The following is a 15,470-nucleotide window of genomic DNA, read 5'->3' on the forward strand; positions in this document are numbered from 1 at the left end:
ACATTTAGAGAAAGTCAAATGAAGTTAACCTGCAAAGGTTATTATTTTAAGTTCATCATGATATTTCACCCAACCAGAATATCCCTAACTTGTTGTGATTAGGATGGATCGATCGATGGATGGATGGATGGATAGATAGATAGATAGATAGATAGATAGATAGATAGATCAATTTCAATCGATAGACAATGATAGATAGGCCTCCTAAATTACTTTCATGCACTCCCAGTGTAGGTTTGGACACACTCTAGTTCTATTAACGTGTGAAACTGTCCAAACCTCTCACTGGTTGTGTAGGTACCGTTAACCCATTAATAACTATATCAATTGTTCATTTATCAGGGGTTCTATTGTTAGAACCTCCTAGGTTTGGTTATTTGCATCCATATCGCCACTTATTTTAACCGCTTTGTTTGTTTTCAAACATAGTCATAGTCATGCCACAGTGTTTAGATTTAGTGATGAAGCCTAGTTAGTGTGTTGCTATACAATCCCAGTGCTAAAAGCCATCTTAGCCGGTTGAAAGACGAACCTGAGAGAAGCGAGCGTCAGCAGTTGACCCACTTTGACGGTATTGGAGCCTCCCACAACAAGCCGGAGCCAGGAAGCTGTGGTCGCCAAGGAACTGAAGGAAGTTCTTTAAGTTCCACATCTGCCGTCCAAACTTTGAAGACGTGGTATTTGCTCACTCGCTCGCTGCTGCGCGTTCACCACAACCTTTTCGTTTGTCACTTATTAAATATTTTCTCCCTTCGAGGTCCAGTGGACAACAGAGACCGTGCACGATGTCTGTTGCTGGGTTTAGGAAGCAGTTTTACAAAGCCAGTCAGGTAAGAGCACGACAATATCTCTAACGTTAATTAGCCGCTAGCTAGTTTGTTAGCACTGTTTTTTTTTTTATTATTATTGTTTTTTATGGTAACTGTACGTTATACCCTAGCTAGCTAGTTAAATAACGCCAAATATGTTACGACAGACTTGTGATTAAAAGGTGTTTACATGTTAAATGTCTAAAACTGCATGTTTGCAGAAAGTGTTGCTGGAACACTAATATAAAACTTAAATAAACGAGCTAACGCTGATGAGGAGAATGTACTGGCTTCTGTTTTGCTGTATTTTCAGTTGAGGTGTCTTTATGGTGCTGAAGTGCTAGTATTCTTTACTTTTATGAGTTTCCAAGTTGCCAACTGTTAATGAAATTGCAATTTCACCTCAATCTAATCAAGCGCTCGTCCCCCCCCCCGGCCTGGATGACCGAGAATCTACACCGAAATAAAGGGGGGGGGGGAACACAATTTTTAGCAAACACACTGATATTTTTATTGATATTGTAACAGTAAGTTAAAATGACTAGCATCTACAGTCACTGAAAAACAATATTACACCACTTTGTTTGTTCAATTTCTTGTTCATTTTAATTCCTGGTAGGCTACTTCGCTCAAGGTATATTACTTGAAAAATATAATGCAACACCACAAAAATGCAGCTGGTTCCATGTTTATGTGAAATGATATTGCAGAAACTAGAAAATGTTTAGGCTATTTTATATGCTATTGATATCTAAATGGATGTCACTTTGTCTTTTAATCATATGGCAAGACAAATTCTATTAGATTTGAGGTGGGGGAAAAAACGGCTTACTCTGAGGACACATGCTAAAGAGATTTAACAGAATACTTGACCATCTGGCCAACATTTCTCCTAAGTGGACCAGCAATTATTGGTATTGAATATGTGTATGTCAATCAATGATCACTGTTTGTCACTGTGAAAAGCACATAATTGTGAATTTGTGAATCATAACTCCGTTTGTCATTCGCAACAGGATTTAAAACACATCAAAAATGAGGCAGAAAGAGGATTGGATCTGAAATGAAATGTCAGTCAAATTGATGAGAGAATTTTGACTCCCAATGGCCTAGGTTTCCGTTGCCCCATAAGAAATGGGAAACTTCACAAAAACACAACATAACTGGCATAACCGGTATACTTGGAAGATGCTTGTTTTGGAAGTCACTGATGTGGCCCAACAAAATGTGACTGGAGAGTCCCGTGAACACGGTGGGAGTGTCCTGCATGATGACAACTGGAATCTTAGTTATGTCAATAACCCGCCCATACCAGTTTCATTGTCCAATGGACATCGATGTTGTCAGAAGCTTGACAACTCAGGAAATAAAAATAAGCTAAGCTCAAATAATTGTTCAGATAAAGAGACACGGCATTCCTGTGTAATGTCATGGAAATAATTTTGTCATGGAAATAATTTTTGATGATGACTTGAAAAATGTGGTTCACTGTTAATCAAGAAGCCAAATGGATTTTTAGATGTCACATGTAAATCCCATAACTACAGGGGCTGGGAAGTGCAAAACAATATAACAAATTGTGAAACACTTGTTTCAAATGTAAATTTGTTTCAGCTTTTGTTAATTTGTTTTCTGTAATGTAAATTTGTTTCAACTTTTAATTTGTTTTCTGAAATGGAAAAGTTTCTGATTTGTTATTGTTTTGCACTTCCTAGCCCCCGTACATAACTTTTAATCATTATTTTATTATTTATATATGCTTATTCGTACAGTATAGTCAAACGTGTTCCCATATGAAGCAATGGGATTACACATAATACATACCTCAGTCAAACTGTTGCTATCCGAAAATCTATCAATTGTATCGGCAATGTTTTAACATAGGAGGTCCGCTGCACAACGAGCAATCCGGCTGAACCCGACTGAACTGTCACGCAGTTTTCATATGTGGCTGACTTTCATCCACTAGTTTTGCATCACAGAATCAGTTTTGAATCACAGGTGAACAGCATCACGATGTAGCAAATGTATCAATCAAAAATTTCATGTCTTAGCACCTGAGCTTCCATACCAATTTTCACAACATAAATATACATTTCCGTGTATGAAGCAAGATCCAGCCGGCTGCCACCGAGCTGTACCATTACAGTATATATTGTGTTTTACAATAAATATTTATGTAACTGTGGATGGAAAAGTGAAGCATGGAGAGTCTCTGTCGTGGAAATGTACTGGCGCAGAGGGAGGGAAGTTGGGTGCAAGGTGTCTCATATTACACATCTCATTTTGCAGTGAACATTTAGTTGCTCTTTTTATTTGTACTCTATTTATTGCAACCCATTTTCTACAGACAAGAGACAGACCTTCTCGTGCTACATTGAAAGTTGCATATCCCATTCCATAGTCGTTTTCATAGTTCACACAAAAACCTAAATAATAATCAAGATTTTTATTAAAAAAAGAAAATATTAAAGTTCTACAGAGAAAAGCAGTAAAAACAGAAATCAACAATAAAATAAGACCTAAAAAGTAAAGAAAATCAATTGGATGGATTTATGAAGGTAATCCTGTTTTCTGAGTTATTCTCGCAAGATTTGCTGATGTGATGTTTTTGTGAAATTTAGAGGTGGATGTCTTTAATCGGTTCAACCCCAAACTTGTTGGTTGAACTTGTAAGATGACTGGCATGTTTAATGTTTCCAGACTACACTGACAGTTTGGTTCTTTTGCGATCACAGCTGGTGAGTGAGAAGGTCGGTGGTGCAGAGGGAACTAAGCTGGATGAAGATTTCAAGGACCTCGAAAGGGTATCACACGCATTTCAAGATATACAAGTGACTGTAATTTTGCATATTCGCTTGTTTAAGTAGCTATCCCTCCCTAACCTGTTCCTCCAGAGAGCAGATGTTACCAGCAAAGCAGTAGTTGAAGTCATCAACAAAACAACAGACTACCTCCAGCCTAACCCGGCCTACAGAGCTAAGCTGTCTATGCTCAACACAGTGTCCAAAATCCGTGGGCAGGTGAAAAGTCCTGGCTACCCGCAGTCCGAGGGCCTGCTAGCAGAGTGCATGATGAAATATGGAGCGGACATGGGCGAGCACAACAACTTTGGTAAAGAAAGTCTTTTAAGGATAACATTTAAGTTGGAAAAGGAAAGAAATGTTATTAGGAGAACTGAACAAAAGTGAATGTAGTTTAAACCACCATGACTATTGATGTTTTTTTATTAGCAAAACCAGGTACTACATGATAGTATTTTTAGTAGCTGGTCAAATCAGGTTCTGACACGCCACGGCGATAACACCTTTCTTGAGAGGGTTCTCACTTTTCTTAGCATGTGACCCATACTTCACAAAGCTCCATTTGGTACGTTTCCCACAGGTGGCGCTCTCATGGAAATTGGAGAATCGATGAAGAAGTTGGCCGATGTCAAGGACAGACTGGACATTGATGTAAAGCAGAATTTTATTGACCCGATGCAAGGAGTCGCTGAGAAGGACATCAAAGATATTCAGGTACAAGCACAGGGATAGTCTGAGCCCCTCCCGGATGACCGAGCTTCTCACCCTATCTGTAAGGGAGAACCCGGACACCCTGCGGAGGAAACTCATTTCGGCCGCTTGTATCCGGGATCTTGTTCTTTCGGTCACAAGCTGTAGGTACATAGGTGAATGTAGGAACGTAGATCGACTGGTAAATAGAGAGCTTCGCCTTTCGGCTTAGTTCCTTCTTCACCACAACGGACCGATGCAAAGTCCGCATAACTGCAGACGCTGCACTGATCCGTCTGTCAATCTCCCGTTCCATTCTTCCCTCACTCGTGAACAGGACCCCAAGATATTTGAACTCCTCCACTTGGGGGAGGATCTAAACCCCGACCTGGAGAGGGCACTCCACCCTTTTCTGACTGAGGACCATGGTCTTAGATTTGGAAGTACTGATTCTCATCCCAGCCTCTTCACACTCTGCTGTGAACCGCTCCAGTGAGAGTTGGAGATCACGGCTTGATGAAGTCAACAGAACCACATCATCTGCAAAAAGCAGAGATGCAATACTGAGGCCACCAAACCAGACCCCCTCTATGCCTCGACTGCGCCTAGAAATTAAGTCCATAAAAGTTATAAACAGAATCTGTGACAAAGGGAAGCCTTGGCAGAGTCCAACCCTCAGCGGAATCAAGTCCAATTTACTGCCGGCAATACGGACCAAACTCTGACACTGGCCGTACAGGGATTCGGCACCCGATTCGGCACCCGATTCTCCCGTAGCACCCCCCACAGGACTCACCGAGGGACACGGTCGAACGCCTTCTCAAATTCCACAAAACACATGTAGACTGGTTGGGCAAACTCCCATGGACCCTCGAGGACCCTGCCGAGGGTGTAGAGCTGGTACACTGTTCCACGGCCAGGATGAAGACCACACTGCTCCCGGACCGTCCTCTCCAGCACCCCTGAATAGACCTTACCAGGGAGGCTGAGGAGTGTGATTCCCCCTGTAGTTGGAACATACCCTCCGGTCCCCCTTTTTAAAAAGGAGAACCACAACCCCACTCTGCCAATCCAGAGGAACTGTGTCTGATATCCAAGCGATGTTGGATAGGCATGTCAACCAGGACAGCCCCACAACATCCAGAGCCTTTAGGAACTCTGGGCAAATCTCATCCACCCCCGGGCCACCGAGGAGCCTTTTAACCACCTCTGTGACCTCAACCCCAGAGATAAGAGAGCCCGCCTTGGAGACCCCAGACTCTGCTTCCTCATTGGAAGGCATGTCGGTGGAATTGAGGTCTTCATAGTATTCTCCCCACCGCCTCACAACGTCCCAAGTCGAGGTCAGCAGTGCCCATCCTCACTATATACAGTTTTGATGGTGAACTGCTTCCCCCTCATGAGATGCCGGATGGTGGACTAGAATTTCCTCGAAGCCATTTGGAAATCGTTCTCCATGGCCTCACCAAACTCCTCCCACGTACCAGTTTTTTCCTCAGCGACCACCATAGCTGCATTCCGCTTGGCCAGCTGGTACCCATCAGCTGCCTCAGGAGTCCCACAGGCCAAAAAGGCCTGATAGGACTCCTTCTTCAGCTTGACAACATCCCTCATCTCTGGTGTCCGCCAACGGGTTCAGGGATTGCCGCCACGACAGGCACAGACTACCTTACGACCATAGCTCCGGTTGGCCGCCTCAGCAATGGAGGTGCGAAACATCTACTTGAGTCCACTCTGACTCAATGTCCCCCGGGACATGGGTGAAGTTCTGCCGGAGGTGGGAGTTGAAACTTCTTCTGACAGGGGGTTCTGCCAGACGTTCCCAGCAGACCCTCACAATAGGTTTGGGCTGCTAGGTTGGACTGGCACAACCTACACACCACACCCACACCATCAGAGCCAACTCACCACCAGGTGGCGATCAGTTGACTCTGCCCCAAGTGTCCAAGACATGCGGCCACAAGTCTGGTGACACGACCACAAAGTCGATCGTCGAACTGCGACCTAGGGTGTCCTGGTGCCAAGTGCACGTGTGGACACCCTTACGCTTGAACATGGTGTTCGTTATGGATAATCTGTGGCGAGCACAGAAGTCCAATAACAGAACACTGCTCGGGTTCTGATCAGGGGAGCTGTTCCTCCCAATCACCCCTTCCAGGTCTCACTGTCATTGCCCACGTGAGCATTGAAGTCCCCCAGCAGAACGATGGAGTCCCCAGCGGGAGCGCTCTCCAGCACCTTTTCCAAGGACTCCAAAAAGGGTGGGTACTCCAAACTGCTGTTTGGTGCATATGCACAAACAACAGTCAGGACCTGTCCCCCCCACCCAAAGGCGGAGGGAAGCTACCCTTTTGTCCACCGGGGTGAACCCCAATGTACAGGCGCCGAGCCGGGGGGCAATAACTATACACACACCTGTTCACCGCTGGCAACTCCAGAGTGGAAGAGAGTCCAACCCCTTTCAAGAGGACTGGTACCAGAGCCCAAGCTGTATGTGGAGGCAAGCCCGACTATATCTAGTCAGAACTTCTCGGCGTCACACACCAGCTCAGGCTCCTGCCCTGCCAGAGACGTGACATTCCACGTCCCTAGAGCCAGCTTCTAAGGCCGGGGATCGCATCGCCAAGGTCCCCGCCCAGCTCACACTCCACCCGACCCCTATGACCCCTCCCACAGGTGGTGAGCCCACGGGAAGGGGGACCCACGTTTCCCTTTCGGGCTGCGCCCGACCGGGCCCGATGGGTGCAGGCTCGGCCACCAGGTGCTCACCTTCGAGCCCCACCTTCAGGCCTGGCTCCAGAGGGGGGCCCCAGTGACACGTGTCCGGGCAAGGCAAACCCATGTCCATTTATTTTGTTCGTCATTGGGGTTTTTGGAGCCGTGCTTTGTCAGGTCCCTCACCTAGGTCCTGTTTTCCATGGGTGACCCTACCAGGGGCGGGAAGCCCCAGACAACTTAGCTCCTAGGATCATTGGGACACACAAACCCGTCCACCGCGATAAGGTGACAGCTCAAGGAGGGGGTGTAGGATTTTAATGATAATTATTCTGTAGTGTAACCTGAAGCAAGCGTACCGGTACTTTTGCATGTATTTGCCTATTTTCTGGCAAACACATGCAGAAGTACCGGTACTAAAAATACTTGGTATTGTTTCATGTTTCAAAATGAAATCTTAATTTCTGCCATTGTAATCCTTTTACACCATCAGCACCATCTGAAGAAGATGGAAGGCCGCCGCCTGGACTACGACTATAAAAAGAAACGTCAGGGTAAAATTCAAGACGAGGAGATCAGGCAGTCCCTGGAGAAGTTCCATGAGTCCAAAGACATGGCTGAGAGTTCCATGTACAACCTGCTGGAGACTGATGTGTGTGGCCAGTTGACTGACTTATGGTTGTACAGATGGCACATATTTGTTTACACAAAATACTTTTTCATGTTGCTCAGTTGCTAAATTTCACATTGCTGTCCTATACCTGCACTTCAGCAAACTAAACAAAGAACTCCATGCTGTGAAGTTTATTTTTTATTTATTTATTTATTTATTTTAAATGAAGAATGAATTATTGCTGCTATATGAGCTAAACTCAAAAATGTTTTTTTTTTTGAGTTGTTACATTTTCCTCTGTCAGGTACAATGGTGTGAGAAAGTATTTTCCCACTTCCTGGTTACTTATTTTTTTGCATGTTTGTCACACTTAAACGTTTCCCATCATCAGACAAATTTAAATATTAGTCAGTAACAACACAAGTAAACACAAAATGCATTGTTTTATTAAGGGAGAAAAAAAATATCCAAACCTACATGGCCGTGTGAAAAAGTGATTGCCCCCTAAACCTAATAACTGGTTGGGCCTCCTTAGCGGCAACAACTGCAATCACTCGTTTGCGATAACTTGCAATGAGACTCTTACAGTGTTGTGGAGAAATTTTGGCCCCCGCATCTTTGCAGAATTGTTGTAATTCAGCCACATTGGAGGGTTTTCGATCATGAACCGCCTTTTTAAGGTCATGCCACAGCATCATAATAGGATTCAGTTCAATACTTTGACTAGGCCAACCCAAAGTGGTTTGTTTTGGTTTTTCAGCCATTCAAAGGTAGACTTACTGGTGTGTTGGATCATTGGCCTGCTGCAGAACCCAGGTTTGTTTCAGCTTAAGGTCACAAACAAGGCCAGAAATTCTCCTTCAGAATTTTTTGGTAGACAGCAGAATTCATGGTTCCATTTATTACAGCAAGTCTTCCAGGTCCAGAAGGAGCAAAACAGCCCCAGACCACCACACTACCACCACCATATTTTACTGGTGGTATGATGTTCTTTTTCTAAAATGCGGTGTTACTGATACTCCGATGTAATAAGATACACACCTTCCAAAAAGTTCAACTTTTGTCTTGTCAGACCACAGAGTATTTTCCCAAAAGTCTTTGGCATCATCAAGATGTCTTCTGGCAGAATTGAGACGAGCTATAATGTTCTTTTGCTCAACAGTGGTTTTCGTCAAGGCCATTTTTCCCCTGTCTCTTTCTTATGGTGGAGTCATGAACACTGACCTTAACTGAGACCTTCAGTTCTTTGGATGTTGTTGTGGGGTCTTTTGTGACCTCTTGGATGAGTCGTCGCTGCGCTCTTAGGGTAATTTTGGTCGGCCGGCCACTCCTGGAAAGGTTAACCACTGTTCTGTGTTTTTGCCATTTGTGGATAATGGCACTCACTGTGATTCGCTGGGGTCTGAAAGCTTTAGAAATGGCTTTAGAACCTTTTCCACACTATTACTTTCTCATTTGTTCCTGCATTTATTTCTCTCCGCATGATATCTAGCTTTTGAGGATTTTTTTGGTTTTGGGTCTACATTTTGTCAGGTGGTCCTTTTTAAGTGATTTCTTGATTGAGAACAGGTGTGGCAGTATCAGGCCTGGGTGTGGCTCGAGAAATTGAACTCTGGTATGATAAACCACAGTTATGCTTTATCGGGGGGCAATCACTTGTTCACACAAGGCCATGTAGGTTTGGATTTTTTTCATAATACCCCTCATTTAAAAACTGCATTTTGTGATTACTTGTGTTGTCTTCGACTAATTTAATTTGTTTGATGAGAAACATTCCATTGTGAAAAACATGCAAAAAATAATTTTTTTTAATCAAGAAGGGGGCAAACACCACTGTATGTCCATGCATTTAGTGTTTGCCAGCTGTTGTGTCAAATATGCTCTGCTTTTTTGATTTGTTTCGTTTCTGACTTTGAAAAGGCAACATTGAAGTTGTCTAACCTGCTTAGTTGCTTTTTTTTCTTCTTCTTCTTCTTCTTCCCCACCCCCAAGGGCTGGGTTTTGAGACACGACGAGAAAAAAAATTGTACTACCTTTTTTTTTAATTTTTGTAATTGTTCTGTAGGTGGAACAGGTGAGCCAGCTGGCGTCTTTTGTGGAATCCATGCTGCAGTACCACAGAAGCGCCACAGAGATTCTGGAGGAACTTTCTGCCGATCTGACGAAAAGGTCAGTTCGGCTTGGTGACTATTTGTGGACCTTAACGTGCTACGCATAATTTAGCAGGACATCTTATTTTACCAGTTAATTGAAAGTAGTGAATATAAAGTTGATCAAATATAATTCCTTTTTCTTGATCAGTAGATATTTTGATTATTATGTTTGGTTATGAAAAAGCATTCTTCTACCATTATTTAACAGTGCTGTGATGTTTCTGTAGTATGTAACTAGTGTGAATCAATTATAAATAACCAGCATTAAAATTATTATTACTGTTTACATTTCATGCAGGGTGAACGAATGTCAGTCGCAACCAAGGCGCGAGTACAGACCCAAACCCAGACAGAGCTTTGACTATGGAGAGACTGAGCAGTCCAATGGAGGTTACTCACCCGCTGCAACAAGCCCTCCAGCTTACTCCCCAGGTAAATTTGCATATAGACAGTGTTTCCCTGCAAATTGTGGTTCATCGTCTATGGGTTTTTACTAGACTTTACACCGATCTGATCAGCCTGATGGGTATCGGTCAATAATTAACATTTTATGCTGATCGGCTTTGTCATAATTCGGCGATCCGATCAATGACGTCATTGATCAGCTCCGCAAAAGACATTTACTCCGCGTCGCCATCGTGTACAGTCTATTTGAATCCAAAAGCTAGTTTATTTTTAGCCTTGTCGTGTGTCTTTTGATGTAGTACTGTACGTATCTGACCATCAATAGTTATTTTTAAAAAAACATGTCGGCGGTGTGGGACAGACAACACGTCTGAGACAGACAACACTTAATGCCTGGATCAGACTGCAAGACAAATTTGGTCTTTCACGATTGCACTATGTCAGACTACTGCTGCTACTACTATTTATTTGTTTATTTTTACATATGGGCTTCCAGCTTATAAAACCCACAAAATAAGGAATTCAAAAAAATTGAATACTGTGAACAAATCACCATTCTCAGTTTTTGTATAAAAAAGAATTTAGGGTCACGTTAAATCAATCAAAATGTGGTACTTTCAAAACAATATGTTAATCTTCAATACTCTGTCTTTTTGCTGGTGCATCTTCTCCGGCCACATTTTGTGCTTCCACTAGACTTTCCATAGATATGCTTGGACACAGCACTCTGTGAACAGCCAGCCTCCTTAGCTATGCACTTTAGTGGCGTACCCATCCTGTGGAGGGTATCAATGATGGTCTTCTGGCCAGTTGTCAAGTCTGCAGTCTTCCCCAACTGAGACAATTGAACTAAACTGAAGCAATTTAATGACACCTGGGGATACCTGTGCAAGTGGTTTGAGTTTAGTGGATGATTAGTGTCCGACACTATTTATGTCCTGCAAAATTTGGGCTGTTTCTTCACAGTATTCAAATTTGTTTTAATTCCTGATTTTGTGGGTTTTATGAGCTGGAAGCCCAAATTATGTTAAAATTAACAAATAAATACTGTAATTTATAGTGTATAATAAGCATTTCTTTCCCCCAAAAATTGTCAAAAGTCAATAGTGCGCATTATACATAGGTATAGGGGCAAATGGAAAACATTTTATAAATGTATGCCGCCATCTAGTGGTTATGAAAAAGCTGTACACTTTCATTCAAAAATGCCACCGCCACCTAGTGGTTATAATAAAAAAAGAAAATGTAGCCTACACTTTCATTCCAATGACAGGGGTACTTATGTATGACTGCATATATGTACAGTTGTGCTCAGAAGTTTACATACTCTGGCAGAATTTGTGAAATATTGTTTTTTTTTTAATATGACTGATGACTGAACAACCATAATTAATTTCTTTATGGTTTTGTTTAATGATCATGCTTTTCTGGAATGCTTGACTGTTTAATTTGAATCCCATTCAAATAAAATGGTCCATGTTTTCTTTAAAGAATTGTACCCATCTTACAAATTCTGCCTGGGTAATCAAACATATGAGCACAACTGTGTGTTTTCTAATTTACTAAATAAAAGTAGGGCTGTGTATTTCAAAATAACAGCAAATAAATAAAAAAAAAGGATTACGTGTTCAAATAAAGTGCTTAACTTCAGAATAATTATTTGAAAAAAACTAACAAAATACAGATAATACTTCATGTTTTGATGATATGGGTAGAAGCAAAATCATGTATTGTAAAAATGCCTTATACATGGGTAGAAGGGTTTTCCAGAATTTTGAGGTCAACTTTGGAGGTGCGTATTATACATGGGTGCGCATTATACACGAGAAATTACGGTACTTGAAATTGTTTAAATTGTGGGCCTTGAATCTATAATGTATGAAAGTTTAACATTTTTAATGGAATTATGGAAATAAACTTTTCCATTATATTAAATTTTTTTTGGAAAGGGTCTGTATGTTCTTACTTACAAATTCAGAACCTCATCAGACCATGGGTAGGTACAAATGATAAATTTTAGAAAAAACGTCACACATGCACCTTTTACCAGAGATGCACAACATGTTGAAATTACATTTGATTTGTACGAACTAAACTAGTAATTTGCTAATGAGTATACTAAATAACTGTGAAATGGACACTTCTGTGCCGTTCATATACTTACAATGACCTCACACCACCCACCTGGCTCCTCCTCTTTAAGGCACGTGCATATACACAAACACTACAGTACGTCAGTAATTTTTGTGCATATTATGCTTGTGATTTGTTTTTTGTTCAAATACGTGTTTTAACAAGTTTACGTGTTCAAAGCAAGTGGGACAGATAACTATTGTGATTTTACTCATGACTGATGTGTCTTTCCCTTTCCAACATGAACAATATCCAGGTCAGTTCTTCCCAAGAACTTCCATCAAGAACAGAGCGTGTGAGTGAGCCAGAAGATGGGAAACCCATATTAATTAATTGTGCTCCCTCTGTTGCACATCTGAGAGGCAAAATATTGCACGTCTAAGGGATTTGGAAGCAGTTCCACTAACATTTTTGAAGGGTGCTGTGGGGTCCCCTGCATTTAATCAGTCTGGGCGACACAACAAGATGGGTTTTGTCAAATGGGGACCTATATAAGGCTGCAGATACATATAATCCTTAGTAAACCACCCTCCTCATTATTGTTTTCCAAGATATCTTTATTTTTGTTGGGTTGTATATATCTGACAGCCTTTTTACTAGAAACTGTTTTTCCCCCTCATCACTTCATGATTACTGTAGCAAAACCTCCACCAAGGCAGAAAAAGGTCTTCTATGAAAAAAAAACAAAAAACAGCTTTGCTCAAGGTGCTCCAGATCCAAATTTAGCAAAATGAATTTAAGCCTGATCTGATGACCTCTGAAAAGAGCTATAAGTGTCTGATATGTTATATATGTTAAATGGGATTGCTACCAGTATGAATCAGATACTATAAAATTTGGTTTCACATTACAACTCCTGATCCTGGAGAACAAATTCCCTTCCAATGATGGTCTAGTTTTGACTACCAAATTCAAATTTAAATACCAGATTTTTGGGTGGGGGGGATATTTTTTATTTTTTATTTTTTTTGCTTAATTCGCTTCTAAGCCGAAGCCTGAACACATACTTGATGGAGGTAACGATCAAATGTTTATTACATTGTCACTGACAAGCTTCAGACAGTTTCACTTACAGCATTGCAGATTATAATTTCTGTGGTTTACAGACTGCAATACGCCTGGTGAAAAATATGCCCCTCACGCACACTTTGTAATGAAATGTTATCCTCGTCTTTACTAATCAAATTAAAGGGGGAAACTGTCAAAGCATTCTTCTGCCTCACATTGTTCCACTTTCTCCCGTTTCAGCGGCCGAGCCATGCTGTAAGGCGCTATACGACTTTGACCCCGAGAATGAGAACGAGCTGGGCTTCCGCGAGGGGGACACTATCACCCTGGTCAGTTACATTGACGAGAACTGGTTTGAGGGAAAGCTTCGTGGCAAGACAGGATACTTCCCCAACAACTATGTCGAAGTGATTGTTCCACTGTCACAATGAACACAATGCGGCAGGATAAAATGGGGAATGTAAGCGGGAGGATCGTGCACTAAGCAACATGTTTGTGAGAAAAATAAGCATCTCATGAGGGCCCATTTTGCTATCCTTCATCATTTGGTCAAAAAGCATTGTGTAATTTTTCACAGATTTCATTCAGTTTTTCAAAAGAAGGACCAAAGGATTTTAAGTTAGAAAACTGTCAGTGTAATGTTTGGGTGCATTTACTGCACTCCCAAGTCTTTGACCTGTAATGTACCTGTGCACTTTTTACACAAGTCTATTATCACTTGAGAGAAATCGATCAGGAAGCTTCCCCAACACTAATAAGGGCACTCATTTTAGTCATATATTCACTATGCAATTAGAATCCCATTTTGTTATTATTGTACACTAAACACGTTTTCTTTTTAGTTTTTTTTCCCCTTCCCCCCTGCTGGAGTCGTTATAAAGGTCAGCTCTCTTTTAGCCAATCCAGTACTGCCACCTATTGTTGTTCACGTAGACTAACCCAGTGTTTCCCAACCATTAATGAGCCATGACATGCAATATCAATGGCTGAAACGTAATATCTCCGATCTGAAAAATGTCCTTTTTTGTTTTGGAAACTAAAAAAAATATACTTGTTTTCTTGAATAATGCTATTTGTAGAGATCCTGTTTATCAAGTAGAAAATCCCACAGATAGGGGGATTTGCATCTTGCCCATTTATAGCTCACGGCATATCACCAAACAAAATGTCACAAACGGTATATATGTAAACCTAAATAATAATGGAGACACTGTTCTTGGAGAATATTATTTTTTTCTGCCTGTCACTATATGTCAGTGGCATAGAATGATGAACAAAGAAACATTGTTTTTAGTAAATAAATAATTTCCCGTGGCACCCTGGTTGGGAATCACTGGACTAAACTACAGTTGATGTCACTTTATGGGAGCACTAATGATATTTCTTGGATGTATAATCCAAACAAAACTGAGCTTTTATTTACCAAAAGAACACATAACAGGTCATGTTTAATGCATTTTAAATGCACTAATTGTACGATTTGTCACAGCTCTAGCATTGTTCTTTTGCGCTCTACTTCCCCCCCATATTTAAAATGGTACCTAACCGGTTCCGTTTAACACTAATAAAAAGGAAGTGCATCCATCCATTTTCTCTTACGCTTATCCCCACTAGGGTTGCGAGCGCTGCAAAATTAAGTAAGAGTTTCGCTATTTTTTTTGTCTAATGTCCCCCAACCATGGATAATATATAGGTGGTGAAAGTGTAATACCAAGGTCTTAAACATCTTTGCTTCATCTCCTTTATTTTCTCAGGCTTGATTGATGCTGCTGGCAGTGTCCCTTATGTTTTTCAGGCACCGAGCCAACTGTGTGTCAGTGAATTGTTTGCCTGTGATTTGTTTTTGTCAAGATGCTGGACGAACCATAACCTTTTTCTATTTTAACCTTGAATTGGAAGCATGTAAATTGCTCTGTGTATTGTGTCAAACTCTGCACCAGACCTGACTGATAATGCATAACCCATCTATTGTACATGGAGTTGACCAACTTCAGCAAGCTCGAGACACAATGCCTGTTTTCATTTTGAATTACAAGCAGGCTATGAACTGTGATGGGCCGCTCAATTCCCCAAAATCCAGTATTTCACCATCCCACTCGACTCTGCCATCACTGTTTAAACCTTGAGTGGAAAAGACAGT

The 15,470-nt window shown here is 41.5% G+C and overlaps 1 protein-coding gene across 3 annotated transcripts in view; it reads left to right on the top strand.

The window, feature by feature from the left end:
* Nucleotides 1-462: 462 nt before the first annotated feature.
* Nucleotides 463-15,470, top strand: part of LOC133488943 (endophilin-A2-like) — a 15,746-nt gene continuing 738 nt past the window's right edge. The window contains exons 1-10 of one of the 3 annotated variants that reach the window (XM_061797488.1): nt 465-677; nt 764-830; nt 3,548-3,616; nt 3,707-3,923; nt 4,194-4,327; nt 7,512-7,670; nt 9,697-9,800; nt 10,083-10,216; nt 12,579-12,617; nt 13,571-15,470. The exon at nt 13,571-15,470 is cut by the window's right edge and continues 738 nt beyond it. In XM_061797488.1, the coding sequence (XP_061653472.1) occupies nt 786-830; nt 3,548-3,616; nt 3,707-3,923; nt 4,194-4,327; nt 7,512-7,670; nt 9,697-9,800; nt 10,083-10,216; nt 12,579-12,617; nt 13,571-13,761 (1,092 nt within the window). In that variant the 5' untranslated portion in view covers nt 465-677; nt 764-785 and the 3' untranslated portion in view covers nt 13,762-15,470. Of the gene's footprint in view, nt 831-3,547; nt 3,617-3,706; nt 3,924-4,193; nt 4,328-7,511; nt 7,671-9,696; nt 9,801-10,082; nt 10,217-12,578; nt 12,618-13,513 lie in introns of all 3 variants that reach the window. The other 2 variants (XM_061797490.1, XM_061797489.1) reach the window with 2 other exon arrangements.

This window comes from Phyllopteryx taeniolatus, chromosome 14, assembly GCF_024500385.1.
Source record: "Phyllopteryx taeniolatus isolate TA_2022b chromosome 14, UOR_Ptae_1.2, whole genome shotgun sequence".
Taxonomy (NCBI): Eukaryota; Metazoa; Chordata; class Actinopteri; order Syngnathiformes; family Syngnathidae; genus Phyllopteryx; species Phyllopteryx taeniolatus.